Source organism: Felis catus, chromosome B4 (assembly GCF_018350175.1).
Source record: "Felis catus isolate Fca126 chromosome B4, F.catus_Fca126_mat1.0, whole genome shotgun sequence".
NCBI classification, from domain to species: Eukaryota; Metazoa; Chordata; class Mammalia; order Carnivora; family Felidae; genus Felis; species Felis catus.
This window is the reverse complement of record NC_058374.1, coordinates 78,738,933-78,752,649: the sequence shown is the minus strand read 5'-3', so window position 1 is coordinate 78,752,649 and position 13,717 is coordinate 78,738,933. Positions and strand designations below refer to the sequence as shown.

The window sequence follows — 13,717 nt, the reverse complement described above, 5'->3', positions numbered from 1 at the left end:
AGGGAAAATGTCCTCTAACCAGAGGTCTGGATTTTATTTCTGGGTCCCCACATAATTAGCCTGTTATTAACTGCCCCAAATAAGATCTGTCCAAGATTCTTGGAGAGCAGACTATGAGAGTTGTTCCTACAGACAGTTCCAGGGGGTTCCTTTAAGTCATCTTCGTATCTTATTTCTGAAGGGTCTGACTAGCAAGTAGGATCAGTTAGAATGCCTCCTCCAGGAGTGTTGTGATAAGCCAAGACGCTTAGTCTGAAGGAACAACTGGGGGTAAGACAATGGAGTATTGCAATATGAATATGAACTTTGACATTCCCTGAACCTCAGTTTGAATTCTGGACTAGCTGTGTGACCTTAGTAAAGTTGTTTCACTTCTTTGGGCCTTAACCTCCTTATCTATCAAATGATATACATGACCCATGAATGAAATACATGGCTAATGTGCCACTTAGCAGGTGCCTGTGGATAAAGGCTCCTGTCTCCTCCCCTCTTCTAGCTTTCCCTCCACCCCACCCAGGCCTGGGTGACTCAGATTGGCTCCGACCTTTTGGCAAAGTCAAAGGAGAAATGCAAAGAGATGACTCTGATCCTGTGAGAATCAGAGAGGAAGTCAGCTCCTCGGTCAGAATTATCTGACCCTCTTCTGTCTGCGCACACAAACCAATGGTTCTCAACTTTAGTTCCTACAGAAATCACCTGGGAGCTTGTTTAAATTCATATTCCTGGGCTCATCCCTAGAACTTCGGATTCAAGAGTTCTGGATGGAGCCCAGGATCTGCTTATTTAAGAAGTCCCCTCCACCCCTCACCCCCATCCGGGCGACCCTGATGTATGTGGTGGTCTGTGGACCACATTTGCAGAAGCGTTGAAAAGGTCAAGGCTTTGAAGGGGGCTGGGAAAACCACAAAGGAGGCAGGCATTAATTTGTTTGCTAGGAGAAAACTTGTTGCCATCGATATTTAATCACGCACACAGAAAGAAAGAAGGAGCCATAACAGGAATCACCCAAATACAAAAAAGGGAAAAAAAAAATCCAAACTGCCAACCATAAACACCTCAGCTGTTAGCTTCAGTCAATCTTTCCATCCTGATGTACAAATAGCTGGGGGTCTTTCTGGGAACACACAATCTCTCAGAGTGTGAGGGGCCTCCCGGACCCCTAGTCCACTTCCCCTTTGCTCCCTCAGTGCTGAGGTGACATGCCCCGCCCCTCATCCGGGGGCAAAGCACAGGTGCACCTACCCATCGCCATTCTCCTACCTGGCTCCCTGCCCAGAGGGCCTGGCGCACGGCCAGTACTTAGTAAGCAGACTTAGTAAAATGTTTGCTAACCTGAAATTAGCTGGGGAAGAAAGCGGCTGAGCATCTTATATCAAAAAGCCTTTACATGCCTTTCCTGGACCACAGGGAAGGGGGAATTAACAGAGGTGGCAGTAATGTTAACACCCAGGGTTTGCACACAAAGCGTAAATCATAACTTCAATAGGAAGAAAACTGGAGAGACAGTCTGGGTTCCAGCCAGGGGAAGTTACTAAACAGGCATGGGGGTCTGGGAGAGAAATGATTTTCCCTTCCTGCTCCCCACCCCTGCCCCTATCAGAGGGGGCACCCGCCGGAGTCCCCTGCCCACTACGCAAACCGCACGGATCTCACACCGGAGCAGGCCCCCACTACAGAGGGGGAGCAGAGGGCACCACTGCTGGAAGCCACAACCCCTGAGCCACGAGGGACAGTGGCACTGAGGTCACCGCAGATCACGCCACCCTGGGAACGGCTCACACCTGCGGGAGGAGACACTGGGTCAGAATTCTCCTCCATCCCCGACACGACATGACCCAAAACCTTTTGCCACCAATGATTGACTTTCATGTTTCTGAGGGATCAGCATCATGAATCTTTAGAGCTACCAGCAAATCCAAAGCCATTGCCATCTGCTTCTTGAAGGAGTGTGGTTAGCAAATTGGACACCTAACTCTGCTTGAACTAGACTAATGTTGAGATGTGTTTATACAATCTTTGGGCAAAAACTGATGGGTCATAGTGAAGGAATCATCTAGAACCATGGTTGCTGGAAAAATGAGAACAGATAGATACCTAGCCTAGGGACTGTGTACACATTGGATTATTCAAGGTAAAGAATTGCCTGCAGTGGGCCCAAACGGTCAGAATAAACATCAAAAATGTTTCTTCCTATTAAAATATTGTGCCGCTTGAAGAGTATCCTGTGTGTAACTGAAAGACTTGAGCTATTTTTGCAGAACCAGTCAGCGGGGCAGAACTTCCCCCAGTCATTCACTTATGCTTCACGGATATTCCAGATGGCTCCACGTAGGGACCAAATATTTTGGACCATCCATTTGTCCAGATCCCAGAGACCTCAGCTCACATCTCCCCTGCCCGGTGCCCCACAGACAGAGATTCAGTCACCGATTAGATGCAACCCAATATTAACACCCAAAAGAACGATGCCCACACACACACCCAACTTACAGATATTGACGGAGCCCACGCCTTCACACAAGCTGCAGGAGAGAGAGAGAGAGTGAACATTTAGAATGGGGTTCCTCTGTTCTTGCAGCAGGTCTGTTCTGGTCCATCCTGAGCGAAGAGAGCAGGGCTGAGGGGAGGGGACGTGTTGCCCACCTACCACAGAGAGCATCAGTGTCGCCACTGCTCCCAGGGACCCCAAAAGGACAGGGGAGTGTTAGGTTGCAGGACCCAAAGGCCACTTTCTATGCCTTGTTTGCTTCTCGGCCATGGAAATGTGGTGTACCGGAAGGTACACGTGGGGTGCAGTGGGGTTATCCACCTTGTCCCCTGGCTGGAAGTTCCAGCATGGCCAAAGAGGTGAGGGGAACAGCCACTGCCTAACTGGGACACCTTCAGGTGGGAAAGAGCTTGCCTAGTATGCTAATTGAGCCATTTTTTTTTTTATCTCACGAGCTTAAATGCTACCCCGGATATCTATCTGACTTGATACATGCAGAGGGGGCAGGAGGGAATGGTGGTCAAGAGCCTGGCGTCCTGGGCGCAAATCTGGCTGAGCCAGATCACTAGCTGAGTGACCTTGGACAAATCACCTAGCCTTTCTGTACTTCAGTTTCCTCATTTATGAAATGGGATGATAATACCCGCCTTCTAGCACTGTTGCAAGCTCTATATTGCAAAGTGCCTACAGGTAGAACCTGGCACACAGTAAATCCACTGTGTCTGCTACTAACATTATGAACATCTCATTGATGATGAGACATTTATATCACTGCCGTGGGTCCCTCCTCCCTCACGCCCACCTGTACTTTTTCTTCTACATCACCCTCTTTTTATCCCCTAGCTTCAAACCATCTCCTCCAGTAAATCTCCAGTCTGATTCCTCCTGCCCGACTGAGCACTTCAACATACTACAGCTTTTCAGTAAGGATCTATGCTTTGGGCTCACTCTCCCACCACGTGAATCTGGCCCTGCCACAGCCTTGGAACTGTGCCCTTCCAGAAGATTCTAGCCAATGCCCATCATGGCGCCTGTTGCACCACAATGCTAGCAGCAGCTGTCACCAAGTTGAGTGATTACGGCTGCTTTGTTTTCTCATTTTCTGTGTTTTCTGCAGCGAGGGTTACTTGGGTAATCCAATTACACTTGTTGAACGCCAAGAAGGGAAGATCTGTCAAAAGGTCAGTGGCCACAATATGCAAAGCTCCATACACCCAACCATCTTGTAAAATCTCATGTGTTGGAGACAGTGCCTCATGCGTTCTAGAATTGAGTTCTTAATACATCAGTGATGATGAGGAGGAGGAGGAGGAGGAGGATGAAAGTAAGTTTCACAGCGCAAATGCCGAGTGCCTTACTGAATGTTGATGAGTGGGCCAGGGGCTTAAGTGTAAAAGGAGGAGATCAATCTGGTGGCTTCACCCGGAGTCCCGAGGAAACGGACAGAAGAGTTGACCTGCTTTGGTCAAGCGTGGCACAAATCCAGCAGCATGGCCAGCTGCCTAGGGGGCGACATATGTCAGATTTCTAATGCTAACCTGGTCAGTAAGGAGCCTCTCTGTGGTACAGCCCTGCCTGGCTACCCTGGATAGAGAGATTCTTGTTCTGACCGTAACCTGCCCCTACTGGTGATTTCCATTCACACTAACTCATTTAATCCTTGCAACAGCATAAAGTGCTGGGTTTTATGATTATCTGTTGTACAAATCGGGACGCTGAGGCCCAGAGGTTCAGAGCTAGTAAGTGGTAGAGCTGGGATGTAAATCCAGGTGGTCTAGATGGCTCACAACCTGTGATCTTAACCTTTCTATGCAACTGTCCTCCCTCCCCCCCAGTCTAGCTTGCTCCCCCGTGATGAGACCCAGCTAGGAGGCAGTAACGATGTGGCTACCTCCAGGCTAAATGCTCATCACTACCCCAGGTGTAAATCCACACTGCTCCTTCCCTTGCTGACTTCACTTGCCCCAGTTCTTGGCTCAAACTGTCAGCAGAGCCCGATTTATGCTGCCCCTGCCTTTCCCTACTAAGCAAGGACCCTGTGCTGGTCATTTCTATTTGCTGCTCCTGAACACGAGACTATAGGGTTCCTTGTCCGTACACGCCAAGTCAAATGGCCTTTAGCAAGTCCTCTGAATGATTCCAGCTTTTACAATCCACTGTGATGTGATTGCAGAAACCCCTTTCCAGTCAACAGGGTAAAGTAGTTACCTTGGAATGAGCTTAGTTGCATCGGGAGGGGCAGTGTGGGAGGGAAAAGATCACCGGAGATGGTAATTTTAGCATAGCCACTACCTAGCTGTCACCTTGAACAAGTTCCTTCCCCTCTTTAGGCCTCGGTTTCCCCACCTGAAAATGGGAAAATGGTTAGACTTCTTGATTTCGAGAGTCTTTCTGGAGTCTTTCCCAGTTTGAACACTCTCTGCCTGGAGGATGATAGTCTGTCGAGGCAGTCCTCCAGCCCTGAGTGGGGATGTGAAGAGACCCTAAGCCCTGTCCTCACCGGCTCTCCTCGCCCTCCAGCAGCTTTCTGTAAGTGGCGATCTCCACGTCCAGGCCCAGCTTGGAGTTCATCACCTCCTGGTACTCCTTGAGCAGACAGGCCATGTCCTGCTTGGCCTTCTGAAGGGCGGCCTCCAGCCCTGCCAGCTTGCATTTGGCATCACCGAGGGCTGCCTCGCCCTGCTGCTCTGCCTCAGCCACGGCGCCCTCCAGCTTGCACCGCTGTCAGGGAGGGGAGAAGGGGAGAAGCTTGAGAAGGGGACCTAGTGGGTCCCCAATGGCCTCCATCAACCTATTTCACCTCTATTCCAAATGGTCCACTTGCAAATTAACTAGGCAGGAAAATAATGGCCCTTTGGAGCTTTCTTCCTCCGTGTATGTGCCTCTTAATTTTATTGTAAAACTCAAGTCCCCAGTGAGCCATTAGAGGGAGGAAATGCTAGTGCTGGAACAGGACTGATAATAATTAGTAATAGTATCTTACACTTGTTTACCATTGTTGGTTTACAAGGCACTTTCACAGATGTTGCCTATCTGCTTCCAGTTAGTCTGAGCGTGTCAGAACAGGCATGGTTATTTCCCATTAAGCAGATGAAGAAATTGAGACTCAGAGAGGTTGTGGGGAGTGGAATGAGGGACAAGCCATGTTCAATTACAGAGGTGCGCAGACGGTGCTAGCGTGCACTGTGAACAGAGTGGCGTGGGACCAGGTCAGGTCTGTGCACCTCAAATCCACCTGGAGAGGCGGGGGGAGAGCCAGCAGAACACAACCTTCACTAGACCGCATTGCCTAAGGTATGTTTAAAGGAAAGAAACCTTGGAGGGATATAAAGGGAAATAGGAGCAGAATTCAGAGAAGGTAGACAGACCAACCCTCCCCACAATGCTCTGTGCAAACAGTGCTTGTCGGTCCTTCAGATGCAGGTGGTTAAAATATAAGCCTCTCCAAAGACAGCAGCAGCCCCTCAAGGCAGGAGGAAAGCAGAGAGCAGATCAGAAGCAGAAGGAGAGCAGATCAGAAGCAGCAGAACAGATCAGAAGCAGCAGGAGAACAGATCAGAAGCAGCATGAGAACAGATCAGAAAGAGCAGGTGCACCGAGCGAGGTCTCAGAGCCCCCTGACCTGCTGCTTGGCGTTCTCCACCTCTGCCGTCAGCCTCTGGATCATGCGGTTCAGCTCATTGAGCTCATCCTTGGTTCTGCGGAGGTTCTCGCCCTGCTGGCTCACCGTGGCCTTCATCTCCTCGCACTGTGGGTTGGGAGACAAACATTCAGGACCAGCCAATGGTTGTGACATTGCTGGAGGGGTGCTGGGTCGTCACTATGAAGAGCCAGCCTGCTGTTCTACAGTGGTCCTGTCTCCTACCCCTGCTCTGCTTGGGCCTGTGATGGAGCCCCTCCGAATGCATGGGTGCATTTCCCAGAGAAGCTTCAGGTTCCGGCTATCTTCCCTGCCCAAAGGGCAGCTCGGCCCTCCAGTTCACCTTGGTTTGGTACCAGGACTCCGCCTCGGCCCGGCTGCGGCTGGCGATGTCGTCATACTGAGCCTTGATCTCGGCCACCACTGAGTCCATGTTGAGCTCCCGGCTGTTGTCCATTTTGACGACCACTGAGGTGTCAGAGATTTGTGACTGAAGGAGGTAGATTTCCTGTAGGAGACAGCAACCAGTGCCCTCAGCTCCAAATCTCCCTCTGATTCCCATTGCTGTAGGTAAAAAACCATCCCCACCTGAAGCTTTAGGAAATAAAATTGGAGAATTCCAGAAGTGCAGCTCTAGCTATCTACATAAATCTAATCAATCAGACAATGGACAGATTTAGAGTCCTGGGTTTTCTAATGAACTTTTCATACTACCTGAATTAATAAGATATTATTACACCTATATACCCACACCTATATTGTCATATCTCCACTTCATGCTGTGCTGTGTAGATAGGCAATGAATCACAGTCCTTCAAATCATCTGTGTGGGTTTTTTTTGGGGGGGGGAGAGAGAAAAAGAGAGAAAAGTGTGCAAATGGGGTAGGGGAAGAGGGAGAGAGAGAATCCCAAGCAGGCTCCACACCCAGTGCAGAGCCTGACGTGGTACTCGATCCCACAACCATGACATCATGACCTGAGCCAAAATCAAGAGGATGCTCAATGGACTGAGCCACCCAGGTGCCCCACAAATAATTTTAAAGGAAGGGAATCACCCATTTCCATTTTGAAAGGAGGCCTAAGCAAGAGAAAAATCTCCTCTGATCACAGAAGGAAAGGATGTTTAGGTCCTAAAAGAGTTAGGGATGGACAATACTTTCTAAAGCCAAAGGACAAAGACAACCCACAACTCAAAAAACCCTCTGCCCTCTCCTCCCTCGCTTGCTCTTCTGGAGAAGGGGAGAGACTCACCTCCTCATAGAGGGCCTGTAGGAAGCCCATCTCCTCCCTTAGCGCTTCCACATTTGCCTCCAGGTCAGCCTTGCGCAGGTAGGCACAGTCTATGTCCTGGTGGACACACATGGGAAAGGGTGGAACAAGGGTCACTCAGGGCCCCTGGACCTTTGCCCTCTATAGGGGGCCCTGAGGCTATGTTCTGTCCCACTCTTCTCCTATCACAGAAACATCCACGGGGCCTCCTCAAATAGGGAGTAGAGAGAAGTCTGACCTCGACAGACTTTTTTCTCTTTCCTCCAGAATTAGAGACCTTCCTGAAGCGAGTAGCCTAATATCACAGCCCAAAATGCCAGGCTGCTACTACTAAGCTAGATTGGCCCATGGAGCATGTCACGTGGTGGCCACAGAGCCATGAGTGCGCCCCACCCACAGGCCGTCCTTGGCACCCAGGGTGGGCAGCATCCAAGTAGCTGACTCTCGGGCCCGAGGTCTCACCGAGCTGCTGTCTGGCTGATTAGCCACAGTGGTCACTTAATCAGTCTCCCTCTCATACGGGCATTGCCAACCAAGTGGCCCCCATTGGTCAGGGGAGTCGAGTGCCTGGCCACCACGACTGGACTGCCGCAAAGTTGGCAAGTTGCTAATCTCAGAGGTCCAGCATCTAAGATTTCACTCTTCCCCATGTGGGAGGACTCACTCACCTTCTTCAGCACCACAAACTCATTCTCAGCCGTGGTCTTGAGGGCCACTTCTTCTTCATACCTGAGGAGAGAGCACAGATGGAGAGGCCCTTGGGGATGAGGGCTTTGGGTGGGCCAACCAAGCCCTAGCTGTTCAAGACTCCTTGGTTCTGCCCTTGACTTGCTGTGTGCCTTGGGGAAAGAGGCTTGGCCTCTGTGGACTTCTATTCTGCAGTCACGAAGAACCCACCAAAAGGACACTGGACATGAAGTTCAAGCCTCTGGTTTCTGGTCCAAGCTTGGACTGAAGTTTCTGAAAAACGTCAGGCAAGCCATTTAATCTCTCTGCATCTTGGGCTACATTGCCTGATGTGCAATAAGGCATGCTGGAAACATTTGTGGGATGAGTGAAAGAGAGATGCTCCAGGGGACAGGGGGTGTCTTTCAACCCGAAAATTGTACAAAACGTAAAGCTCCATGAAACCATCCCTGTGATGTTCTCTTCCCTTCCCCCAATACTCAAGGACTTGAAATCCTGGAAGCACCCCATTATGCCCTGACTGCGGGGGGGGGGGCATTTCCACAGCCCTCCTGCACCGCCTGGCACATTCTCTTGTGCCTGCCCATGAGGTCATTCCTGCAGCAGCCCTGCCCAGCCCACAGGGATGACCAGAGTCCTCATAGCATGATTTTCACGACTTTTTAATGACAGAGTAATTTGGGCTGCTATAAACTCTGGGCTATGTAATTACTGGCCCTCACACCCCCCCTCCAGACTGGGAGACAGGCCTTGACACCTGCAAACAGAATTGTGTCTGCATTTGCATCCCCCCAAGGAAAGTGTAAACCCATTGCTGGGTCCATCTGGATGGTAACACCAGATCTCCCAAGATCCAAATTCCAGTTACTTTCAATTAGAATGATCAGGACAGATTATGTCAGGATCACCTTTCTCTCCATCCCTATCAACAGGGAAAGAGGAGCAAGGTGTCAGTGACCCGGTGAGTTTAAACTAGGCAATGGCCAACCTAAACAAGTCAGGTTACAAGGTAAGATTGACGTGGGCCTTTGAATCGCAGAGCCTTGCAGAACAAGAGCCTGGTGATTTATCCACAGAGTGAATAAACGACTTCTCCAAGCTTATTGGCTATCTTGAATGGCATTGGCCGGATCATCTTGGAGATACCCCCCCAGGGACCTTTCCTCTCCCCACATCCTAGTGCTGACTGTTCCCAAGTTCTTTCCTCCAGTCTGTTGACCTCTCTCTTCCCATTCCGTTGTTGTTCCTCTCTCTGTGTCTCTAGGTCACTGTGTGCCCTGGATGTGTGTCCTACCTTCCCAGGCTGGGAGTACCTCTTCTCCCCAGCTCTCTCCCCATTTCCCAGGATGGGGCTACAAGAGCTGGGAGCTGAGACCAGATAGAGCAAGCTGAGAAAACAGAACCATCAGAGAGGTAGCCTGGGCTGGCCCTGACCTTCAGCCATCCCCACCTCTGGTAGAGTGATGTGGACCCAGCCAAGACCTGCCCCACACCCATAACCACCCCCAGCCCGGCCGCACTCACTTCTTCTTGTAGCCCTCCAGCACCTCCTGCACGTGGTTGAGCTCCGAGGCCAGCCTCCCGCTGTCGGCCTCCACGCACTCGGCCTCCCGCCTCAGCGTCTCGATGTAGCCCTCGAACAGGGGCTCCAGGTTGCTCTCGCAGCACTTGCGGTTCTGGTAGAACTGCCACTTGGTCTCCAGAAGCTTGTTCTGCTGCTCCAGGAAGCGCACCTGCCACCCAGGGTGGAGGAAAGAGACTCAGGGGGAGCCCTGAGCCCTCTCTGCCCTTGGGGATGATCTCTGACCCGCAGCAGGCTGTGACCTTCCCCCAAAGGCCAAATCATTTGGCAAAGTCTGAAAGTGCAGGTCACGGCTGTTCCCCCAGGAATGTTCCCTCACCCTATCCCCCTCTCCCACTAGAGCACACAATTTATTTGTGGTATTTATTCTGCACAGAATGAAATAACATCTGATCTTGCAAAAACACTCTCGACTGTGTGTGGTGGGCCAAAAATGGCTCCTCAAAGATGTTCACGTCCTAATCCCTGGAACCTGTGAATCTGTTATGTTATGTGGCAAAAGGGACCCTGTAGGTGGAATGTAGGTTATGGCACTGAAGATCAGGAGATCTGGAATTATCCAGGTGGCCCTAAGGTGTCATAATGGGCCTTTTAAAGTGGGAGAGGAAGGGGGCGCCTGAGTGGCTCAGTCGGTTGAGCATCCGACTTCCACTCGGGTCATAATCTTGCGGTTTGTGAGTTCGAGCCCCGTGCCAGGCTCTCTGCTGACAGCTCAGAGCCCGGAGCCTGCTTCGGATTCTGTATCTCCGTCTCTGTCTGCCCTCTCCTGCTTGCGCTCTGTCTTCCTCTCTCAAAAAAATAAATAATAAACATTTTTTAAAAGCTTTTAAATAAAGTGGAAGAAGAAGGCAGAAGAGTGGAGAGGTGCACAGAAGGAAGAGGCAGAGGAGAGACTTAAAACCTGAGGCAGCCTTGGCCACGATCACCGGCTTTGGAGGTGGAGGGAGAAGGAGCCTGAGTCAAGGAATACCAGTGGCCTCCAGAAACTGAGAAGGAGCTCCAGCCAGCCAGCCAGCAAGGGAACAGGGACCTCAGTCCTACCATCACACAGAACGCAATTCTGCCAAAAGCGTGCATGTCCCTGAAAACAGGTCTCCCCTAGGGCCTCCAGAGAGAAATGCAGCTATGCCAACACCTTGGTTTTGACCTCATGAGATAAGAAATTTGTATTGTTTTAAGCCACTAAGTTTGTGGGCATTTTTATGCCAGTGATTTAAAAACACACCCACCACGACTCTCCCTCACTCTGATCCTGGGGCAGGAGAGCCCATCCCAGGGACCCTGGACGGGGAATGCGGACACCTTCCCCTGCCTGACTCTGCCACCAACCGGGCCCCTGTGCCCCACTCTCCCGGAGCCTCATTGTAAACCGAGGCAGTGGAAATGCATCAGCAATGTCCCCTGGCAGGCCCCAGGCTCTTTCTGCCCTGCAGGCATGTTTTACTTGGCCCGCAAACTGTGTCATAGAAATCTGATTTGTTGCCGACGTTTAATAACTGAATAATTTCAGGCAAGAATCTGGATCTCGGACCGGAACTGACTGCTCACACAGAGACTGCATACCTGCGTGCTGTCCAAAAGGCTACATGCAAAGGTCCTTGCATGTTCGGGGACCTTACTGTGCTTTCAAGCAAATTAGGCAGAGGGGCCACTCCAGGCAGACACAGCCTCCTTCCAGGGCATACAGCCCGGTGAGCCGAGCATGGGCTGGATTTCAACCTCATCCCACCGCCCTTGGTGGGTGTCCTTGCATAATGAATGACCCACACGATGTGCTGGCGGAAGAGACGAGCCAGCAGCATGTGAAGAGTAGGTAGGTGTCCAGGGGCGCCCGGTGGCTCAGTCGGTTGAGCATCTGACTCCAGCTCAGGTCATGATCGCATGGTTCGTGAGTTCGAGCCCTGCGCCGGGGCGCTGCTGACAGCGCAGGGCCCGCTTCAGATTCTCTGTCCCCTTCTCTCTCTGCCCCTCCCCTGCTGGCGCTCTCTCAAAAATTAACGAACACTAAAAAAGAAAAAGAATAATGGACAGCACCTTCGCGTGCAGAGATGCCTATTTCTGATGGTGGCTCTTATCAGAGAGCAAGGCCTCCATGCACCGTCACTCTTGTGTGTGTCCGCTTACAAAGACCCTTGGTGTAGATGTGCACAGCACTCAGCCCTAGAAGGGGACCCTTTCCTCTCCTGGACTTCAGAGGCTGTCCTCCCCCAGAGAGGCTCGCCGAGGGGGTGCCACTGAGTTAGAGGACACCAGAGCTATGCATCCAACCAGAAGGTGGGCTCAGAGACCCCAGCATCTGAAGAGTGCAATTCAACAGCCCCTCCAGGGGCTGCCCCCTTAAGTTTCTCAACTCTCTGTGTTTAATCTGTGTAACGTTGGGTGGGGAAAAGCGCCTGGGGCAGAAATCCCGGGAACTCACAGCCTCCCTACTAGAAGGAGCAGGAAAGGAGCTTCTGGCCCCTCCTCATCCTGGATCCTTTCACCCTGGGGAGGGCGGCACCTCCACACAAACCTAAGCAGACATCCCACCCCACCCACCCCCCACCTCACAGGGTGATGGCTGAGATCCCGAAGATGGGGCCACGGACACACACGCAGCTCTTGCTGGGCAGGGAAGCCGCCTCAATAAACTTCCCGTTCTGTCTGGTTTCACATTCGTCGTTGCGTTTGACTCTCCTGGTAGCATTTGAAAACCAAGAGCCCGATTCAGTCATGCTCCCAAGGCCACGTGCTGATGGGTTGCAGGCCTGGGACTCAGAGAACGTGAAGACGGCTGGTCATTGGGTTCCAAGTCCCTCGCCCCTTCCTGTGCCACAGCCCCAGGGAGCAGCCCACAGACCCACCTTGTCAATGAAGGCAGCAAACTTGTTGTTGAGACACTTGATCTGCTCCTTCTCCTGGTGCTTGACGCACTGTGCATTCGGGTCAAGCTCCAGGTTGAGGGGCGTGAGGAGGCTCTCGTTGACCGACACGCTGGTGATGCAGGGCGGGCTGGGCCCACAAAGGCCCCCTACGCGGTAGCCAAAGCTGCCCCCGCTGCGCAGGGGCCATCCACAGCTCACCGCCATCCGCGGGGACCCCACTGCGCACAGGCTCCGGCTGCCAAAGCCCCCGAGGCGCCTGTAGCCGGGCCCCCCAGGACTGCCCCCGCGGTAGGCCATGGCACTGGAGCAGCTGTGGGCCGACGGCTTGGGCAGGACGGCAGAGCAGGAGCTGAAGTTCCTGACCCCATAGCCGGAGCGGATGCGGTGGGGACGGCTGGCCATGCCTCCGCAGTGCAGGGAAAATGGAGAGGCCCGAAGCGCACAGGTCTCACACTGGAGACCTGTCCGTGCCCCTGCCTTTTTATCGGGCAGACGACGGGCCTCCCAACAACATAAAAGGCAGGAGAAAGTTATTAAAGCTATTTATGAGCGTGGGAATCTCCCGCTAGGCAGACGGAGAAGGAAAGCTGAAACTTGTCTCCTTTAATGAGCATCTCAGGGAGACCCTGCATCACAATAAACCTGTCCCCTGCCTTTGCAACCCCACAGGCCTAGACATATCTATTTGGCCCCTAATTCCCCTCCCACCCTGTGAGTCCACCTGGGATCATTATCCCACAGGGGCAAGTGGAGGCTTGGGCCAGCACATTCCTGAGACTCGAAGGGTCCCATGTCCCATAAGGTCCCACGGGCCCGTCCTTGCAGGCAGATCACGTGTTTTCCCCCCGAAGGCTGCAAGGATGCCTGGCTCATCTTTCCAGGGCGAGCACAAGTAGAGTGAACCCTTCAAGCCTTCCCTGCGCCTGCTTTTTCCTACATTCTGTCTGACAGTAGAGTGACTGGGGTCGGTACAGCCTCCTTGATTCAGAAAGCACGTCTTCTCTACTTTGATAGCCCTCATGGTAACTGACACATAGCAGGTCCCTGGGAAGCACGGCTTGAATTGAATAGACTGGACCCAGGAAGGAATGGCCAGTATCTGGACAGCTTCCTCATCTGGTCCACAAATAGTGATTGAGCCTCCTGTACGCCAGGCCCGGGGGCTGTCCTGGAGGAGGCGCCTCCAT

The 13,717-nt window shown here is 52.2% G+C and overlaps 1 protein-coding gene across 1 annotated transcript; it reads right to left on the bottom strand.

Annotated features, from left to right (window-relative positions):
• Positions 1 to 1,591: 1,591 nt before the first annotated feature.
• On the bottom strand, positions 1,592 to 12,999 carry LOC101099477 (keratin, type II cuticular Hb5-like). Its single transcript, XM_003988733.5, has 9 exons — positions 12,510 to 12,999; positions 9,609 to 9,817; positions 8,066 to 8,126; positions 7,380 to 7,475; positions 6,472 to 6,636; positions 6,111 to 6,236; positions 4,989 to 5,209; positions 2,491 to 2,522; positions 1,592 to 1,781 (listed from the first exon to the last, which is right to left on the bottom strand). The coding sequence occupies exons 1-9, from the start codon at positions 12,930 to 12,932 to the stop codon at positions 1,630 to 1,632; spliced, it is 1,485 nt and encodes a 494-aa protein (XP_003988782.1). The 5' UTR covers positions 12,933 to 12,999; the 3' UTR covers positions 1,592 to 1,629.
• Positions 13,000 to 13,717: the final 718 nt, after the last annotated feature.

What these genes read in the sequence shown, in the direction of transcription:
- LOC101099477 (XM_003988733.5), bottom strand. Translation starts at nt 12,932, where the DNA reads ATGGCCAGCCGTCCCCACCGCATCCGCTCCGGCTATGGGGTCAGGAAC. An exon ending in TGGAGAACGCCAAGCAGCAG is followed by an intron (nt 5,210 to 6,110) that starts GTCAGGGGGCTC and finishes CCTCCCTGACAG; the next exon opens with CGGTGCAAGCTGGAGGGCGC. An exon ending in CTGGAGGGCGAGGAGAGCCG is followed by an intron (nt 2,523 to 4,988) that starts GTGAGGACAGGG and finishes TCTCTCCTGCAG; the next exon opens with CTTGTGTGAAGGCGTGGGCT.